Genomic DNA, 19,560 nt, shown 5'->3' with positions numbered 1-19,560 from the left:
CAAGAAATAAATCCTTTGCCTTCTTCATTTCCGCAGGGCACCTTTCTTTTCCCTCTCAATTTTCCATTGGAAGCATGGAAGCATGGAAGCGCCAAACAACGCACAACAATATAATATGGGCCCAGAGCTACAACAAGTCCAGAGAGCCTGGGAGCGTATCCGAGTCGCTAGTCCCATATATGCCTTTCTTCTTAATGATATCGATATTTACAATGCCGAAAAAGGCGTGTTTCACTCTCGCATTCAAGTCGCTCCTCACCACCTTAATTCAAAGGGTACTTTACATGGTGTTTTCTCGGCCTGCGTCACTGACTGGGCAGGCGGATTGGCAATCGCTTCCTATGGCCTTGACTCTACGGGGGTGAGCACAGATATTCATGTCAATTACCTTTCTACGGCGACCACTGGGGACTGGCTGGAGATTGAGGGTCGGGCTAATAAAGTGGGGAAGTCACTTGCTTTCACATCAATCATCATCTCTAAAAGGACCGAGACTGGACAGACAACCATTGTTGCACATGGAACCCATACAAAATATATCAGAATACGATGAACTCGCCTGTGTGGGGATTCACCAGGTTGTATCGATATTGCAGGCATGAAAAATTACAAGGGCCAGATGGCCTCGAAGAAAGATAGGGGAACAAAAACTCCAAAGTTGCTCTATTGATGTTATTAGCACCGCTATCATCTTTACATCTGGCATGAAAAACATGTACTTTGAATGCCTGGATTCACTCGGATGGCGGAGAATAATTCCATTCTACTGCTTTAGATACCTTGTTTTCGGCAGTGAAACAAGGCAATAATGAACGGAGACATCTTCAATAATTTCTAACCAGTACTTTCTTAGTCTTGGATGGGTGCTTTTATAACCTAAAGTTGCCGTCATGTACTTGGAATGTAGTGTTATCAACAGCATCATCTACCTTTAATTAGAGATATGCCTCTGTATCTACACCTAAGATCGTATAATTTTCATGAAACTCGTATATATATACGTATGCACATAATTTCCCCTCTACTGTGGTGATAATGCACACGAATAAGGTTGATCCCATGGTTGTACCAATACATTCCCGTCGGGTATCGGTCCAGCTAGCATGCCCACTGCAATTGCTATTTACTGTACCATGAATTTCACATAGGAGCAGTGGCTGGGAACAAACACACCCGCGCCTGTCCAACTTGTCAATTATAAATGAACAAGTGGTGGTTTTAAACTCCTTCTAGAACTGCTTACCAACCACTGTGGCGAATACTGTCATTTCATGGGGTCAATAACCATGGACACTCCCGATGATGCTCCTTTTCAGCCAAGTGAACCTGACCTCCCCGACCAAGCAAGTGCTGCAGAACAACAAGCCGGCCCAAACAACCATGGGTCCAATACAGCGCAGTCAAAAGAGCTTGTTGATTTCGTCATTGGTTTCCTTTCTACTGCTAGCAATGAAGTTCTGCTCGTCGTCTTTGCTGGCTTGGTAGGCGTAACATATATTCTTCTGGGAAGACTTGGCCTACTCCTTATTGGGGTAGCCAGTGGCATTGTCCTACATGCGTCATGGGAGGGGGCGAGTACTCATTCCTCTGGGCATGAATTGAATTGCCGACTTCCTAGGAGAAGAGAAACGGGCTTGGATATAGCTCATAGGTTGCTTGATTGGCCGGAACGCAATACCTCAGGAATTGGATTAAGCCACGATAACATCCAGAAGGTTTTACATGACGTGGCTCAAATAGAACCAGACTACACTTCTTTTCGTCCAGGGACAGCTGCCGCGTTGGAATCATTGACCGACGCGGTGATCAGGGACTATGTCAAGTAAGGTTCCACCTTTCTAAATAAGACAAGAGCTTACCGAAGAGAAAGTTGTTGGTATGAACCGATCTTGCCGTTCGAGAGGTCGTTTCCTCTCTCCTGCCGGAGGACATTGATCAGCTTTATCACCTCTGTGTCAACACACCTCTCACGTAAACGGGCAGCAGACACTTTCTTGGAATTCCTCACAAATTCATCCTCCATATTAATCGTATTCTTGAATGAACTGTCTACAGCTTTTGAGACCATTGGACCCACTATGACGCCCGAGCAAACTATCCAGCGTTACCTAGAATTGTCGCCGGAGAGCAGTTTAGCAAATGTCTTAGCAGGCCAACAACAGCATAAGAAACTCAATTTGATAGCGGACGATATATTGGCCAGCTTTTTGGACCCGAAAGCCTACGCGCTGCCTCCTCTAAGGGATTTCCTTCGCGAAATCTTAGCCGGTGTTGTCCTCGAATCCATCATCTCGAGTCTATCACGTCCAGAGTTTATCAATGGATGGATCATTCATCTTCTTAATGAAGGCGAATCTGAAATCATGAGTGCAATTGACGCCGGTGTCGAAGGGGCGCGAACTAATAGTATAACTACAGCCAAGGGTTCCAAAGAAGTAAATATGCCTCTTTCAATGTCATTGAATGAAAGGAAACTGGGTTCAGAGACTGCCCATATAGATAAGGCAACTGAGGAAGCCATGGCGGAAGCTAAGCGACTAAGTGCCATGATCGCAGCACAAGACTTGCAGCATCAGAATGCTGAGCAGTTGGTATACGGTGATTCTCAAATCCCATTTTTTTCAAGCGGAGAGGCTCTCATTTCACAGTCCAATCATGGGAAGGAAAGTGTTGAGTATGATACTAGAACGCAACCAGTGTTTGAGAATGTGAACGCCAAGCGGACTCAGAAGATGCAGGAGTCTGCATCTGAAAATGCATTCGAACTAAGTCCTGCAAGGCGACCCCCCTCGCTGTCTTCGCTACATTCCGCAAGTTCCTTGTCATTGAATCAAACATCGGATAACGACATACATACCACCCTGACTCTCCATCGAGCTTCTATAACGGTAGATGATGGCTTAGATCCGGGAGATGAAACATTGCTGCGATCAAAACCTATATCAAATTATTTAGTCCAAATTGAGCCGGCATCCGCGTGTTGCACAGGATGGATGGTTTTCAGGAACTACACAGACTTCGAGTCACTCCATGAGACATTGGAAACGATTTCAAGATTGAGTGGAGTTCAGAAGTTTAAAGACGATCATCCTATCCTGCCTGACTGGAAAGGGCAGACAAAACAAGCATTGGCGAGGAGCTTGGAGCGATACCTCCAAGATGCCCTTCAAAACGAATCTCTAGCAGAGAGTGAAAGAATGAAGCGGTTCCTTAAGAAGGGTGGAAGTCTTGGCCCTGCATCTGCGGGCACATCCCCAAAGGCTGGGTTCTCTTTTCCGAGTCAGGCTTCCCTCGAAAATGTCGGAAAGGGGGTTCTAGGTGTCTTAGCAAATGCACCAAAAGGCGTTTCCGACGGCAGCAAGGCCGTTTTCGGTGGCATGACCGGGGTATTCGGCGTGAAGTCTATCAAGAAGACTTCATCGAATTTGATTTCAAATAGTCATAATCAGAATATCCATACCCCCACGCAGCCAAATGAGCCCCCTCCGCGCAAGTCTGATGACGCTGGAAATCTGAGACGACATTCCCTGGAGCCATATACTGGAATGTACGATGCTCGGTTATCCTCCAGGTCTCAGAGGCATAGTTCGCCACTATTTGAAACTGCGTCTGGTACCACAGCTGTAAAGGGAGGCAAACCCTGTCAGGACATACCTCTCGATAGCCTGGCAGAAAATGCAGAGGGCTCACTCCAGGCTCTCGCCGCAGAAACAGAGCGAGTTGCTCCTTCCTCTAGCCTGGATCCCAGACATCATGATTCGCTAAAACTATCACACTCGTCGGATAGGCGCAGGGAGGAAGATACCAGTACCCAAATTGAGGAGCGGGCGAATACTGCTGCGCAAAATAGTTCAGATGGCCGAGGCAGCCCTATAACCCAAGAAGAAACCCGGATAGCTGTGGAACTCCTTTTTGCAGTGATAAATGAATTATATACACTGTCATCTGCCTGGAATATACGCCGGACTCTATTGAATGCGGCCAAATCATACATATTACGCCCCGGGAATCCAAGTTTAGAGACGATTCGCGGCTTGTTACAAGGATCAATAATTGAGTCCAACACCTCTGATGAAGCGCTCGGCTTGTATATCACCAAACTTCGTGAGAATGTCTTCCCAACGGAAGCTGAGTTGAAGTCTTGGCCTTCCGCACCTAACGATGCCGAAAAAGAGCGTCTAAGGGAGACTGCACGAAAAGCTTTCGTGCAGAAAGGGCTGCCACAAGCCTTGACAAGTGTAATGGGAGCAGCTGCCAGTCGTGAAGCTCTCGAGAAGGTATTCGATAGTCTCCAGGTCCCAATAATTGCGCGAGGGCTTGTGTTTTCTGTTCTCATACAGGCATTGAGGTCCGTAATTTTTTAAGGTGCCCTTACTATCACGAATTAGAATGAGTGCTGTTTGGGTATAGGTTAACCCGTGGTCCTATACGCCCGAATATTCCCGAGTTGCTTACACAGTAGTCATAATGGTCGTTTTCGACTATGTGACAATAGTAGCTGATTTCTAACTTCTAGTATGTAATCACGTGATGATAAGTCAAGATAAGAGCTCTGTCCTGTATCTTGTAGTACTGTCTCCGTAGCTCTACATCAATTTTGCTGACAGACTCATTTATCAAAGATCAGCACGGACTTCCTTCACCTGTTCTACGCATATAAATTACATTTGAAGAATAGTGTATGTCATGACTTCCGGGCTCAGAAAGCGCGCGTCTGGAGCTGGTGAAATTGTAAACGATGAACATCCCCAGTTGAAAAGAACGAAGTTTACTTCAAGCAGAAGCGGCGCCGCTTGCGACTCTAGCAAACGTCGTACGGGTGCTACTGGAAATGTTGATGCAAATGGGGATCATTACTGGGAAATATCAAAAATGCGTCGTGTCACTATTTCCTCATTTCGAGGAAAGACACTGGTTAATATTAGGGAATACTACGAGAAAGATGGCCAAGAGCTTCCCGGCAAGAAAGTTGGTCCCTCTGTAGCCATCTTCATCATACTGTTGGCGCGTCTCGCTGATGATTCATACAGGGCATTTCGTTGCCAATCGACCAATTTGCCTCCCTTGTCACCTTATTGCCTGATATTGAGCTTACACTAAAGGATATTGGAGTGTCTGTTCCACGACCAGATTACGCCGGCGGACATAGTATCTCAAACGAAGACCACAATGAAGCCTCTGGTGATGGTGATGATAGTGAACGTGGAGCCTCGCACCCGCCAAGGAAAAACATTGAAGCGACAAGCGAGGAGGATGAGAGTGAGGAGTAGTTTTCTAAGAAGTCAAAGACGAAGTAGAAATGGTGTTTACAAATAAATCTAGGCACGCCATGGTCTGCAAGATGGTTTCAAGCCTTCAGACTCTGTGTTAATGTATGCGCATAGCCTTGATACATTGTAACGTCTTAACGTGCTGGTTTCTTATGCCAATAGCAGGTCGTATTAAGCCGGTATGCTAAATATGACGTGCATCCCGTCTGTATCGTGCACAGTTCTAGTTACGACGCTTGCGTTGATGTCCTATAATCCTAATGCCAAAAATTCCTGTTGTCGGAACTGATACGGACATACCTAGTACATACAAATTGATATTGTTATGAGTCTAGATGAAATATAACTATTTAGCCTCTACTTGTTAGACATAAATACTTTTGCAATATGTGTGACATCATGGACTGGGAGCAGGTTTGTGGAAGTATAACGGGAGATATTTGTAAAATTATCATAACATGACCTAGGCATAAGCCAAAACTACAATACAACGAGTTGCCTTGCGAATCATTCGAATTTCGAACGATTTGAAGGCATAGAATTCTGCGACCAAGGCAGGTATTACTCAATCCAACATAGTATTGGCTTTTGGTAGTAAGAGTCAAACACGCACCGGCTCATCATGATGCTACCTGTGGTAGGTCATGGGCACAGGACTCTCACCCACTTCTGGGCTTCGGAACCCTGAGTCGCTCGGTCAAAATAACCATATCGTCTGGAGCTCAGCAGGACTTACAGGATCCGCGGATAATTAGAGAAGACATCGTGCTGTGTAGTGTGGAGGCGAGGAGCCTAGTTCTTATTCAATATCTCCGGTACATGCATCTAATGCCCCTCTATGCTAGACAAATAGTCTGGGGATGAATCTTAACCCATAGTAGACGCTTGCCAATGAAGGGAAACACTCATACGTAATTACCGTGATTACGAAGATAGCAGGAATGGTCGCCCCGGATGGATTATGCTTGGTGCAGCAGGCGATACTATCTTCCTGTTAGGATATAGCTACGGGAATATCCATCCAGTGTTTACCATTTTTACATACAGGCTACTTAGTATCTTTTGGCCCTGGTACATAAGTACCATACGTGTACCTTATTGCCATGTTTTCGTGTAAACCTCTATGCTGAAGTACGGATTCGTACCATGTAAAATGCGAGGAAAGAAGTACGGGACTTCAAGGCAAGAAGAGGACAGGCAATAAATTGTCTCACACCCATATATACAGGACAATGTAACTCTCTACTTATACGTAACAACGCAGAGTCCTCAGTTGACATGGAGAACAGTGCAGTTGTGTGGCTTGCATAAAACCCGGAGATCTGGAGTGGACTATCTAAAGTACCTTTTTTGGTAACACATGAAGGTATTGCTGTAAACAAGGGTAATACTTCTCTACACAGTAATGCTGTTAGTAGGTAATGGATGTGTGAGCGGGTAGGTAGGTAACAGTACAGTTTATTGCATGTCAAATATGGGAACAAGAAACAAGCAAAAATGAAGGATAAAAAAAAGGCATACCGAGGGCCAACTATCCCATTGGACTGCATGGTTCTTTTTGTTGATTGTACTATCTTCTTACAGGTGTTCTCATATATCAGCCATTGTTGGAGCATACTAGACCAGTTTGGTTACTCCATAGAGCGTTCCCACCCAGAAAGCTTTATCTATTTGTAGATGTTTAGGAGGAGGAGAGGTATCTACCTAGTCAATGGAACTCGCGTGGAGCATAATGATAAGTATTGGGAGATTAGAATGTATGTACACATACATAGTACTGTAAGTACTCAGCGGCCCCTTTTTTCCCGCTCTAAAAGAAAATCGCCACGGGATCAATCCCCTTTTTGTTCTCCAGGCTCAAAATATTTCACATTATATTGCAACTCATTTACATCGGCTAATTTTCTCCTCTGAGTATATAATTATCGGATCTATGGTGCGGTTATACCATCAACTGGTTTCATCCAGCACCTTCGACGAAAAGAATTCAAATCAATTCAACCCCACATTAGTTCCTCCGTCGTCCCACGTTTCGTCAGAAAGAACGATTTAATCAGTACGTGTTACCCTACCCACGGACCACTCTCCAAATGTAAAGATGCCAATGAGATACTGTCGTTAGTCCTCTCACAACCATTATTTGTTTAGCTAACTGTCCCCCAGTAGTTGGATTTTAAGGTCCGCTCTATTATTAAAATCTTAGGGATTGACTTGGGTTACCACATCCTCGGAAAGCCACATTGACGGCAATTCAACAGTGCAGCTCCCAGAGCCCTCAAACCTGTTTACCACCCATAATAGCGATCAGGTTTTCTTCTTCTTCTTCTTCTTCTTCTTTTCTTCTCCCGAAGAGATTGCGCAGCGGAACTTCGATTACGATGTATAGCGACCAATGATGATTTATCTACTCCACATCGATTCGAGATAATTATCTCCTTTTCTTACGACACCATTGCGCCAGAGTAACGGACCATGTGTTGAAGGAAGTACTTACTAATAGGGGAGCCAGAGGAGCCGGCTTACGATTATTACATGTGGAATCTCTCAAGGCTACAGAGTAGCCCTCACCTACCAGCTTTTAGAGTCCGAAGAGGATGAACAATACGCCAGTCACACATACACATATTTGCGACGTCCCTCACATTCGCGGCGCACTCCAAATTTGTAAACTACACACCTCTGGGATCTAGGAAGATCCATTCGTTTCGCTTTAATCGCCATCATAGACCTGTCCATCTCGAACTGGCTGTCATACACTTAACCAAGAGCGACGCCTGCGACGGCGAGTCGAAAACACAGTGCAACGCGCGACGTGTTATTTTGAAGACGCCCCTCACTCATCCTCTATCAGTTTATATATCGTCCCACTTCTCCCCTGTGAAACCTGACCGTTTCTGCTGTTGTGTTGTTAACACGGCATTGATTGCCTGGTCCTTGTAAGCATGGCCCATAATTTGACTTCGGAAGGACATGGACGTTCGTCTAGACCCATGTCTCCAGAATACCCGTTCACCGCAGACACAGCAGCTCCGCGTTTATCGCGAGCCAATTCTTGGAATAGATTTAAAAAGAAAGGCTCTGATAGCACAGAGCTTGCTTCTAGATTTGGAGCGGTAACACCGACAAGGCCCGAGCTTGTCTCAGAGTTGATTACAGGCTCACCTTCAACTAGCCCAGGTGACCATATCCAAGAAGGCCTTGGCAGTTTGAATCGCTGGTCCCAGTCAACGTCATCCAGCAAAGGTTCTCCTAAGTATGATAGCTACCATAAAGGGATCCCTTTTAAAGCATCTGTCGACCATGATTATACCTCTCCCAAAGCTCGCGCAAGTCCTGAGAGGAACGCTATTTCAGGTCTTTCTCCTCTGGTTGCCGCACCGACGAACAATGAAAGTCCATTGCAAGGGCATCATTCTTCGGACTCGATTGCCACGGGTCACTACATGCGAGTCCTCGAACTTGGAGATCACAGTAACTTCTCGGCCTCCTCGACAAATGCTGTAGATCCTGCTTCGTCACATCAGGATCACCTGCCGCTCGGCTCCTCATCAATTGCTGCTAGTCTCTTTCAAAATCCATGGTCGAGATCCGGTGCTGATGCGCAAGCAGTCAACCAGAATTCCCAAATGCTTACCGGTAGGGAGCAACACCATGGGAAGCGGCGACGGGGCCATTCCCAAAAGGCAATGCTGTCTAAAGCTTTACAGAAAGCCAACACTGCTGTGCTTCTTGATAATGCGGCAAATTTTGAAGGCGCAATGGAAGCCTACAATGATGCCTGCCAGCTATTACAGCTTGTTATGCTTAGAAGCAGCGGGGGTGAGGATGAAAAGTCAAAACTTCAGGAAATTGTGAGTCTTGCTTTTTGAGCGATTCCTTCCCTTCTTTTCTTCATTTTGGCCTTTTCACTCTTTATACTCAGGGACTAAATCTCCTAGCGTGACACATACATGATTCGTGTAACGGAGCTGCAGCGTATGGATTTCTCATTTACGGAACCAAACAGCAAAGCTCTTCCAGAGAGACCCCTCAGCCAGGAGTCTTATAGTGAAATGTTCCAGTCCATCGAAGAGGATGAGAATGAGCCATCGCTTAACGAAAGTGTGAACTCGTTGCGGCGTAGCTCTGACGATCATCAGCCAGTGCTAAACGAAGCGAATGTATTAGCCTCTGATCGAGTCCCAGTGAGGCGCCAGTCGTTATTACCTTCTGCAATAGATGATGATCTATGTTGCTTGACCTTATCACCATCCACCACCAAGCAGAACAGTCTTTCTCAAACCGAATCCTTTACAGCATCTAGGGATGGACATCTAGAAATGGCGATGCACTCTGAGTCTGGGCAGGCCTCTACGGCATTAAGTCTAGATGATGATTCGGCGCATCACCTTCGATATAATGACTGGGCTTTATTGAGTACCCATGCGAAAGATGCTTACGAGTCGACATCCTGGCTTGATACGATCGATGAGTCTGGCGCCTCTTCACCGGCTTCCACGCGCTCTAAAGTATCATCTTTGTACCTACGACACGGGGGGAGCCACCATCTCAGCCACGGCACAGAGGCTGAATTTGATGCTGCTCTTGATGCCGCTGTTGAGGCCGCCTATGATGAGGGTTTCGAGCCAGTAACTGAGCCAAACGAACAGTACAATGGTGGCATAGACAATGATGATGACATTGTGGCTAATGCTCGTCGAAATATTGAGTTGGCGAAACAGAAAGTAAGGGAAGCCGAGCGTGAAGCACAAGTAGCAATGGCCCGTGGCCGAGAGGTGCGCAATCTGCAACAGCCGTCTATAATTGACCACTCTCACGGGGTTGGCCTGGATTATCTGGATGAGGAAGCCGAAGAAGAAGAACGTTTATTGGAAGAGATGACCAGGGGTTATATCATGGACGACTTCAACTTTGATCTCCAGTCAAAGTCAGCTCTCCCTCGACAATCCGATTCTAGCAGCTTTTCCGGCAGGGCTTGGGAAAGTTCGGCTGTATCCAACACAACCACCACCGGGGTAATGTTATCTCCTCTTGTAGAAGCCTCTGCTCTGCCTGAAGTAAGTGCAATGACAAAACAGGTGGCAGAGCCTCTTCCAACCCAGGCAAATGGTCCTGCTGTTTTGCCCAAACAAAACCCTGCCCCGACGCCAGGTCCGAGCGTACGTGCTCGAAGAATGTCCGGTCAGAGAACTACAGAATTAAAGATCGAAACCAAACCTCGCTTGGGAGCAGACTCGGATATATCTAGTCAGGGTCAATCCTCGGAACCTGCAGCCCTTTCCCCACCCCCACCCCTCCCTAAAGATGAACCTTCAATGAATTTTCCTATGCGGACAAGCAAAACCCTAGCTCCTACTCCCGTCTTACGCTCAGGAGTGCGTTTGAACAAACGGAACGCATCCATTGGGTCTTTCAGTGAAGATACTTGGGCAAATGCCAGTCTCGACAAGCCGACGACCCAGGAAGAGGACAACAATCTTGAAATTTCAAGACTGCCGTCACTAGCCCGGCCAATAGGGAAAGTGCCGTCAGCACCAGATAACTTAGGGAAGCTGAACTCAGGTCCGAAATCATTTCGAGCAAGGAATGTGTCAGTCCCAGGGCCCGATACCTTAATCGACTCACCAGACACACCCAGCAGTGCGTTTCCCCCTTTTGATATTCAGAAAGGGACGGGGAGTGCTGCAGGGCCAGTTTTGCCCACCCCGACTGGCGCAACCTTTGCTCCTAATGGTCTTCCAAGTGGGGGGCTGTATCTGTTCGACAGCCATATACACTCACCAACCAATCTCGGTTCACCAAATGCGACTGCAACTAATGCGCCTGCGCCCTTAGAACACTGCCCTGAGTCATTTCTCTTGCGCCCATTTTGGCTTATGCGATGCATATATCAAACTATAGCCCACCCTAGCGGTGGCTACTTGACAACCAAACTATTCGTCCCGCGCGATGTCTGGCGTGTGAAAAATGTCAAAATCAAGGCAGTGGAGGAGAAAGTCTCGAATTGTGACTTGTTGACGGCGGCGTTGTTAAAACTGGCTAAGGTTGATACTTACGATGCCGACGCCGTTCTAGAAGAAATGCAGTCCTTTGAGACCGTTCTCGACCAGGTTCAGTCTTCGCTCTCGAAAAAGCTTGGCGGTGAAGTTGGCGTTCAGGGGGCTATGGCTTTATTTAAAGCCTCTCAGAGTTCAGACGATGCGGCAGCCGTTGATACTTTGCCTTCGAAAACCTCCGGCGGTGCCAGCAAATCATACTTAACCTCTTGGCGCAAGCTGCGGTCCAAAAACTCTGGATTCGGCGGGACAACGTCACAGTCTAGTGTAAAAGAGACCACCAAGGATAATCTGATCATCAACTCTCTCCCAATGTCTTCGACACCTAATTCCCAGCCTGTCAAGCGCAATACAACGCAGTTGCAGTTCAATGGACCGAATGCGAACTATATGAGCGCGTTGGCCCGTCTTTGTGACGCGGCGCAGGTGCTAGGTAGGCAACATTCATTTATATCGTTATGTCAACCTTCCTCGCTAACTTTCGCAATGTCAGATCAAATCGCTCAACAGGTCGAAGACCCGGGACTAAAGCACTCTTCTCCAACTCTTGTTGGCTTGGAGTTGAGTACTCGACATGCTGCAGAGTTCTTTGGCTTCTATATCTGCCGCTTTGCCTTAAATGATATTGCAATGATGGTTGATAAGTTCATCAAGAGGGGTAGCGAATGGGTACTTATCTAAAAATGCGAGAGTACTCCTTGCTGTTTCACAAGCCATCATTATATGTTTTATTGTTTACTTCTATAATCTCCCGAGCCCCATTCCCGGCATTTCTTCCTTTTCATGAACAGTGTTAGCCACGATGAAAGTTATGCCACATTATGTAATAGATTATTCGGCCTTTTGATCGGCTTTTTTAGAGCTATATTGGAGTTAGCCCTGTATACACCGTGTATATATATCCATGATTGAGCTGTATATATGCTATTCTCTCGATATCTGCGCTAACAATTTCGTTGTTCGTTTCGTTGTTATTCTCTTACTTGTTTGATATAATGTATATTTACCTGCACGTGAATTCGAGTTGACATCACGGGACGATACTGTCACCGGGCCTGGGGGAAGAGGCGAAAAAGCAGACGATGAATGTAAATTAAGTGCAACGCCCTGTAGACCTCAAACAGATTTGACGTCTTTTTTCTGCATCCCGAATGATTTCTGCTGATAGCTTTAAACTCGGGGCAAGGTGGGCGTATCTCTCGACCTCTGCCACTACTTCTGATATCATCCGATCTACTTGGTCTGCAGGGGGCAGCAAGGCAGAAAGCGTTGGAGACATAGTAGCCCCCATGATCAGTAGCGTTTGTGACACCATGGACAAGGCTCCCTGCCAAAGATATGGTAGATGACCTTCGCGGTGGCTTGTTATATTCTCCAGTTGGTGTATTGTGGCTTCTATGCACCGCCGGCAGCACTCCTTTACCACTGGGTCTAAAGATGTCTGCTCATTTTCAAAAACAGCCAACATATAAGGTCGGTAGATAATTGTCCTGCATGCAAAATATCGAAGTCGTAGGGCAGTCTGGACAGAGTTTGACACAGGTGTACGAGAGAGAGGGAACTGAACAGGTTGGGGCAGACTCTCATACCACTGAGAGAGTTGATAGTCCAGCTCGGAAACAATAGGTCCAAGTGTTCCAAGAGTTAATGGGCTATCCTTTTGATAAACCATGTGACTGACACGGTTAAGCAATCTCCTCAATGCAATTTCTGCTAGGAAGTACCATAATTCATCGTGACCAACAGGCTCAGTTTCAGATGCAATTTCACCATGTGCATCCTCAGCCTCTTGGTACTCTTCGTCATCCTCCTCCTCAAACCCCCCAGGTAGATCAACTAGCTCTTCAAAGTGGACGATTCCCGAATGTGGTAGATCTAGTTCCGCTAGCAAGTCGCTTTCGTAGAGCAGAGCGTTCCAGTATATTCGCACACTTAGTTCCTTCCACTGAAGAGGAACACGAGATGGATTGCCGAAAAGGAGCTGTAATTTTAAGCTGGCATTTGACAGAAGGGTCCAGGCCTCTAGAGGTCTGACTAGGTAGAATAAATAGGCTGATGCCAGTATGATACACTGTGCAGCAGGCACAGAGTTGCGCATCATAACTATAGGGAGAAGGTCCCAAGCTGCCGCAAAGTAGGGTAGGCCTGGGGCCTCCTTGTCTGGCGAGACAGAGGAAATGCTGCCATAGTGACTAGCACACCCAAGAGCCAAGACCAAGAGGACCAGGCAGCTCTCAGATCCTTCACGAAAGCTGAGTGACACGGCGGTTTTGTAATATCGAGACCATGTATATGGATTAACGCAGGCGTACCAAACATTGACACGTCGAAAAAAATTCCTGATATAGATCGTTGCATTTGTTAAGTCCAACTCCTTAGGGGCTTTCATCCTAAGGGGCTCACGAGCCATTTCCAGTTGCAATAGTGTATGAGGGTCATAGGGGCCGGCCACCAACCCCCGAATCAAAGGCCACTGTAGCAGATGTAACGCAGGAGTGGTATGTACCTTTGGCATCGTTGAGATACTCGTGGGTGGGTTAGCCCAAGAGGCGAGTCCAACAACTGACGTTTTCCCAGACATGACAGCCACGCTGGATGTCTTAACCGGTGTATCTTCACCGCCGATGTTGGTATCATTACTGGTTGCCGGTGACGTAGAGGGTAATGAACAATGTGCTGCCTGGCTTGCTAGACTTGATTGCAAGAGTCCCTCGATACGATTAAGCCTTTCAATGATCAGTTTATCACCGGCATCGAGTTTGATGCCAGGCTCTCTATAGACGCATTCGGTGTCTAGATCAGTACAGAGCTGGCACTTTGGGCGCGCCCCGTTGCATTTTGTTTTCCGCAGGCGGCATATCTGACACTATCACACTTGCCATTATCCATGATCAATGAATATTCATGTAGGGGGAAAGTGATGGAGGGTGGTATAGAAAAGGCAGGGCAAAGGGCAGAGGGAGAGAAGCATACAGCTATTGTGGCGCGCCTTCGGGGATATTCGGCCACATCAGAATTGGATCGCTTTTTCTTACTCGACTGGAAGTCGTCAGAAGCAGTCACAGCGGCGACTGCTTCAACGTGAGTATCTCTGTCTCTTTGGGGAGAAGGAGACATGGCTTCGAACCGAGATACTACAACATAAATTGGATGCGAAGCAGAAACAGTCGGTCTTCTGAAAGCAGGTACATTCTACATGACAGCCTTCAACGTCCGTTGTCTGTTGTTCATCAGTATGTGTGGGGGACGAGTGAAGTAAGCAGCAGTTGGATTACCATAACCGACGGTATTTGATGCAAAATAAACAGTGGAGTGTCTCATAGCTGCATTGGACGAAAATAAGGACAGAAGTTCATTTGAGCACTTAATTATCATAATACTGGGGTAAATTCATTCTAGTCAGTACTGGAGGCTAGAGAGTATTACAGGATAGGCAGATTTTAATTTCTAAGTCGACTGATCAGTCAGGGCTGAAAAGCGGGGAACAGTGCTTTCTAGCTAATAGGGGTTTTACCGATTAAATTCTTTGCATTTTCATGGTTAAAATACAGATTAAGCCGGCTGTGTCGGCTATTATAATCCTTCTTTGAACCCAGGTTTTTTTTCATATTATTTTATTTTATTTTATTTATTTACTTATTTTTTTTATTTTTTTATTTATTATTATTATTATTATTATTATTATTATTATTATTATTATTATTATTATTATTATTATTATTATTATTATTATTATTATTATTATTATTATTATTATTATTATTATTATTATTATTATTATAATTTTCTTTTTTTTTTTTCTTTTTTTTTTTTTTTTTTTTTTTTTTTTTTAAAAAAATCTGAGCAAGCTTAAACCTCTTGTGAGGAGGAAGGAGCTTTAGGCAGTTAGCTAATTAATAGTCGGAACTTCCTCGTAGAGTAACTCCTATGAATTGTCTAAACTGCTCGTATTTTTTTAAGTACGTTATACGGCCTGTAGAGATTGGATAGACAGGTATAAATTACTAATAAAAAATATACTCTATAAAAGATAATTATAGTAGTTATTGTATTTAAAGAATTATAGAGTATTTAGTGTTAATATTGTAGAGCTTTAAATTAGCAGGCTGAATATGGGATTTCATCAAGCCAATATACAGAGTTTCACACCCACTTAAGCCACCGAGCGAAATGAAGGGTTACGGCTTGTTGTGTATAGTACGTCTTAGGACGATATGTATCGAAAGTCAGAAACGGCAGTACTTAACATGTATATAAAAAAGAGAGAGAAAAAGAAAGAAAGAAAAGAAAGAGAAACTTCAAAGATCTCTGGGCGTAGTATCTACGGAGTATATACTATACTATATATGTACGGAGTACGAAGTATTTAATAAATTATGCGCATGTAGTGGAGGAAGCACGTGCGGGACGCGTTGTTACTAACGACGCGACTTTTGATGGTTACATACAACCAACCATCCGATAACAAACATCGCTTTCTGTATACGTTCTACAGTATTTCGAGGTCGACATACCCACACAACATATTGAAGGGAGATAAGAAAGCAAGGAAAAAGAAGAGAAGAAGTGGAGAAAAAAAGAAAAAGGGGAAAAAAAAGTCGAAGGAAGAAAGAAAGAAAGAAAGAAAGAAAAAACGCCTTAGAAGATTGATGCTACGGGAACACCTGTGAAGAGGAACTGCAACTCCTACAAGAATGCCTCGTCCACCTACAAAACGCAATCGTCTGACAACAACAAAGGCTGCGTCTGCAATATCGAAGGAAAAGGCGGAGCCAAGTAACGGGTGTGACGTGAGCGCATCGAATAGTTCCAGGTCAGCGGCGCCCGATAACCGGGACGAGGGGAATCCTTCACAGCTGGTATTCAGTACCCAACAGGCGAACACTTTACGACAATTAAAAAATCAAACGCCCCTGGCTAGAAAAAATGAGCAGGCGATCGAATCTTCCCCAATGGGGGAACGAGTTGCTACAGGCAGCCGACCACCCACCAGGTCTCGGGGGTACTCGTCTACCCTCTCCATGGCTGGACGGAAAATTGATATGAGTTCAAAGATACCGGGGACGCCTGCTTTCGAGAGCTCAATATTGAGTAACTTTAGACGGCGACCTCGACAAGCAAGCATTCTGCAAATGATGCAAACAGAGGATGGGTCGTCTGACCTGGACGATGACGACTTTTTGGGTGGTTTGAGCCCTGAAGACGAGTCCACGCCCCTGAATCTTCCCCGAGGAAAATCGCTTCTAATTAGACAAGCTGTATCCCCATCTCCATCCCAGCCTTCATTGCCTTCTAGTGTGGAATCACGCAAGCGGAAACGGTCTCTCGAAGAATGTCATGTCCATCAGTCGCCTTCTGCCGTAGCGGAGAATACTCCCAGAGAAGAGTCACCTCATACAGGGAACGATGACTCGCTGGAACTAACTCAATCATTGGGGTCTTTAGAAGCGTTCAACCAGACTATGGCGCCGCCTCTGAGCAGCAGCCCCCTGTCAAGTCCCGTTCTCCCAGCCTCCATGTCAGACTCATCGCGACTGTTGAATCCTACTAAAGAAGACGCAGAGGTGCACCCAGACGTGACTAATGAGGCGACTACCATCTCCACGGCAATTTTACAAGATCGATTCCTCCCTCGGCGTCGCCAACGGTACCGCGAACGCCGCAACGTGGTTGGGTTAAAATTTCCAAGCGCCTCGAGTGAAGATGATGCTTCTACTGCAGACCAGGATGATGACGAAATAAATCCCTCACACAGAAGAAGGCGAACTGCCAAGTCAAAGCTGAAACCTTACTCCGAAGCTCGGCGGGCAAATGAACTAAGGGCTGGAATAGTGGTCACCGAGGGTAATGGCCTAAAGAATTCTGCGGGGATTACGAAAGCCCCAAATCAAGTCCCCGAGAATCATCATGAAACCAGATCTTTCACCAGACCTCATGCACACACAGTCACCGGCGAAGAAAACCAGCTGACCGATATGTCATCACCATTATCTTCACCGCTTGACTCAGATGCGTTGGAGTCTGCCTCACTGTCAGAGTCACCGCCATCGGTCGATTTCCTCAGCGAAGAGCTGAGGCTACAAGCGAAGAAATTTGCTGAGGTTGATGAATGGGAAATGGAATTTGAAGATATCCCTGGTAGCCAAGGCAGTGCATTGGAGTAGATAATTTCCTACGCGTCAAGTTAGTTGCGATAGTTAACTATGATATCGATGTCGTTGCCACCAGCTGATCCTAAGCCAAATGGCCTTTACCCGATAATAAGCGGTGTCGCGCGGAGTAAGCCCCGCAGGCGAAATAATTAAAACCCCACCTGAGTTGCTAAGTTCCCTCGCATTAAAAGCTCTTTGTAGGCCAGACTGTTCTACACCTGCGCCGTTACTTTTGAGAGATCTAGCGCAGTTTCCGTTGATTTGCGGAAGTGTACAGTCATGGCTACTGTGGATGATATACTGACAGGCAAATATCCTGCCAAATCCCATGCGCGCCGGGTTGCCCAGCTTCTTCAGGCCCATCACGGACAAGGTGCTCCTGGGGTTATTTACTTGGAAGCCCAGAAAACTCGTCTTATAGAGGATAATGACGAACCGATGCCATTCAGGTAACGTCCACTCGTCTTTTTTTCTCTGAACCGTTACTTCATAAGTTTAGTGAACTCACCGGCCCCGGCCTCCAGGCAACGACGTTTCTTTTACTACTTGTCAGGGTGCTCGCTACCAGATTCGTACTTGATCTACGACATTAACGCTGACAAGCTCACTCTGTTTATACCTCCTATTGATGCGGAAGAGGTAATCTGGTCAGGGCTTCCCCTCTCCGCGGATGAGGCTATGAAGCTTTACGATGTTGACTGTGTACTTGCGGCGACTGAAGTCAATGCCACTCTTCGTTCTATTGGCTCAGCATATGGTGGCAATGCCGTAGCTTTTGCGATCGCTGATCAGGTCTCTAGCGGAGCGGAATTCCAAGGTTTTGCAGAAACCAAGCTTTCCGTCCTGAAGGAAGCTATTGAAAAGGCGCGCGTCGTGAAAGACGAATATGAGATCGCTCTTTTGCGAAAGGCTAATGATATCTCTGCCAAGGCACATATTGCTGCTATAAGAGCTTCAAAGACTGCAGTAAACGAGCGTGAGATTGAGGGCGCGTTTATCGCGACGTGTATCGCTCATGGTGCTCGTGAGCAATCTTATCACCCCATCGTTGCTTGTGGTGCAAACGGTGCCACCCTTCACTATGGCAAGAATGATGATGACCTGACGGATCCTGCAACGAAGCAAAGGAAGAATAACATTCTCATTGACGCTGGAGGCGAATACCGGGCATATTGCTCGGATATAACGCGCGTGTTCCCTTTAGGTGGGAGCTTCACAAAAGAAACCCGCCAGATTTATGAGATCGTCCTACAAATGCAGCTGGAATGCATCGCAATGCTCAAAGGAGATGTGCAATGGGAGGATGTGCATGCGCATGCACACCGTGTTGCCATCAAGGGCTTGCTCGCTTTGGGGATTCTAAGTGGCTCCGAGGATGAATTGTTCGAGAAGAGAATCAGCGTAGCGTTTTTCCCTCATGGTCTCGGGCACTATCTTGGGATGGATACGCATGACACTGGGGGCAATCCAAACTATGGCGACAAGGATACCATGTTTAAATACCTCCGTGTCAGAGGCCGTCTGCCTGTAGGTTCCGTTATCACTGTTGAACCAGGGGTAAGTCTACACAGCCTGTTTCCAGCTATTATATCATGTCCTGATGCACTAAATTCCGTGTTATTTTAGATCTACTTCTGCCGCTTCATTATCGATCCCTATACTCAATCTCCAGAGCTGGGGAAGTACATTAATACCACTGTCCTGGAGCGGTATTGGATGGTGGGGGGCGTTCGTATCGAAGATAATATTCACATCACCAAAGATGGCCACGAAAATTTGACCACAGCGCCGAAAGCCATAGAAGAAATGGAAAGCTTGGCCTTGTAGGTAATATCGTCATTACGAAAGATACAGTGTCCGACAATTACATCTGCCCTGAATCAATTGAAATACAATCTACTCTAGAAGTATCTATATGCCAGAGATATTAACCCACGGCTATACTTCCATTTCATGCTCTCCGGCTCCACCCCAACTAGCTAGAAGCAATTCAATTAGTGAGATTGTTGTGTTGATTTGAGTACAAGTTATATGCAGTATCATGGTATAATTGCGTTTCCCAAAAGAAAAAGAACTAGTGAA

General features: G+C 46.0%; 5 protein-coding genes across 5 annotated transcripts; 4 read left to right on the top strand and 1 right to left on the bottom strand.

The window, feature by feature from the left end:
• Nucleotides 1–82: 82 nt before the first annotated feature.
• F9C07_6066 (PX domain protein) lies at nucleotides 83–5,270 on the top strand (the record flags this gene model as incomplete). Its single annotated transcript, XM_071511428.1, has 4 exons — nucleotides 83–275; nucleotides 2,056–4,348; nucleotides 4,926–4,980; nucleotides 5,031–5,270. The coding sequence occupies 4 exons, from the start codon at nucleotides 83–85 to the stop codon at nucleotides 5,268–5,270; spliced, it is 2,781 nt and encodes a 926-aa protein (XP_071367095.1).
• A 2,252-nt stretch (nucleotides 5,271–7,522) lies between these two features.
• Nucleotides 7,523–14,192, top strand: F9C07_2146658 (uncharacterized protein). The gene is made up of 4 exons (XM_041294933.2): nucleotides 7,523–9,121; nucleotides 9,209–11,759; nucleotides 11,820–13,664; nucleotides 13,832–14,192. The coding sequence occupies exons 1-3, from the start codon at nucleotides 8,213–8,215 to the stop codon at nucleotides 12,005–12,007; spliced, it is 3,648 nt and encodes a 1,215-aa protein (XP_041150597.2). The 5' UTR covers nucleotides 7,523–8,212; the 3' UTR covers nucleotides 12,008–13,664; nucleotides 13,832–14,192.
• F9C07_1892513 (uncharacterized protein) lies at nucleotides 12,214–14,659 on the bottom strand. The gene is made up of 3 exons (XM_041294920.2): nucleotides 14,602–14,659; nucleotides 14,300–14,546; nucleotides 12,214–14,192 (listed from the first exon to the last, which is right to left on the bottom strand). The coding sequence occupies exons 2-3, from the start codon at nucleotides 14,441–14,443 to the stop codon at nucleotides 12,420–12,422; spliced, it is 1,917 nt and encodes a 638-aa protein (XP_041150596.1). The 5' UTR covers nucleotides 14,444–14,546; nucleotides 14,602–14,659; the 3' UTR covers nucleotides 12,214–12,419.
• A 1,361-nt stretch (nucleotides 14,660–16,020) lies between these two features.
• Nucleotides 16,021–17,490, top strand: F9C07_6063 (uncharacterized protein; the record flags this gene model as incomplete). Its single annotated transcript, XM_041287296.1, has 1 exon — nucleotides 16,021–17,490. One exon carries the CDS (start codon nucleotides 16,021–16,023, stop codon nucleotides 17,488–17,490), a length of 1,470 nt encoding a protein of 489 aa, XP_041150595.1.
• A 195-nt stretch (nucleotides 17,491–17,685) lies between these two features.
• On the top strand, nucleotides 17,686–19,499 carry F9C07_6062 (putative Xaa-Pro aminopeptidase pepP). Its single transcript, XM_071511427.1, has 3 exons — nucleotides 17,686–17,927; nucleotides 18,003–19,035; nucleotides 19,105–19,499. The coding sequence occupies exons 1-3, from the start codon at nucleotides 17,758–17,760 to the stop codon at nucleotides 19,303–19,305; spliced, it is 1,404 nt and encodes a 467-aa protein (XP_071367094.1). The 5' UTR covers nucleotides 17,686–17,757; the 3' UTR covers nucleotides 19,306–19,499.
• The last annotated feature ends 61 nt before the right edge of the window (nucleotides 19,500–19,560 follow it).

The sequence above is a fragment of the Aspergillus flavus genome, chromosome 7 (genome assembly GCF_009017415.1).
Source record: "Aspergillus flavus chromosome 7, complete sequence".
Classification (NCBI taxonomy): domain Eukaryota; kingdom Fungi; phylum Ascomycota; class Eurotiomycetes; order Eurotiales; family Aspergillaceae; genus Aspergillus; species Aspergillus flavus.
Note: the sequence above shows the minus strand (reverse complement) of the source record. Positions and strands in the feature narration are given on the sequence as shown.

Coding starts and splice junctions, on each gene's coding strand:
- F9C07_6062 (XM_071511427.1), top strand. CDS start 17,758: ATGGCTACTGTGGATGATATACTGACAGGCAAATATCCTGCCAAATCC. Junction 17,928..18,002: donor GACGAACCGATGCCATTCAG/GTAACGTCCACT, acceptor CCCGGCCTCCAG/GCAACGACGTTTCTTTTACT. Junction 19,036..19,104: donor TTATCACTGTTGAACCAGGG/GTAAGTCTACAC, acceptor GTGTTATTTTAG/ATCTACTTCTGCCGCTTCAT.
- F9C07_1892513 (XM_041294920.2), bottom strand. CDS start 14,443: ATGTCTCCTTCTCCCCAAAGAGACAGAGATACTCACGTTGAAGCAGTC. Junction 14,193..14,299: donor GAAGGCGCGCCACAATAGCT/GTATGCTTCTCT, acceptor CAAGTGTGATAG/TGTCAGATATGCCGCCTGCG.
- F9C07_2146658 (XM_041294933.2), top strand. CDS start 8,213: ATGGCCCATAATTTGACTTCGGAAGGACATGGACGTTCGTCTAGACCC. Junction 9,122..9,208: donor AGTCAAAACTTCAGGAAATT/GTGAGTCTTGCT, acceptor TAAATCTCCTAG/CGTGACACATACATGATTCG. Junction 11,760..11,819: donor TGACGCGGCGCAGGTGCTAG/GTAGGCAACATT, acceptor TCGCAATGTCAG/ATCAAATCGCTCAACAGGTC.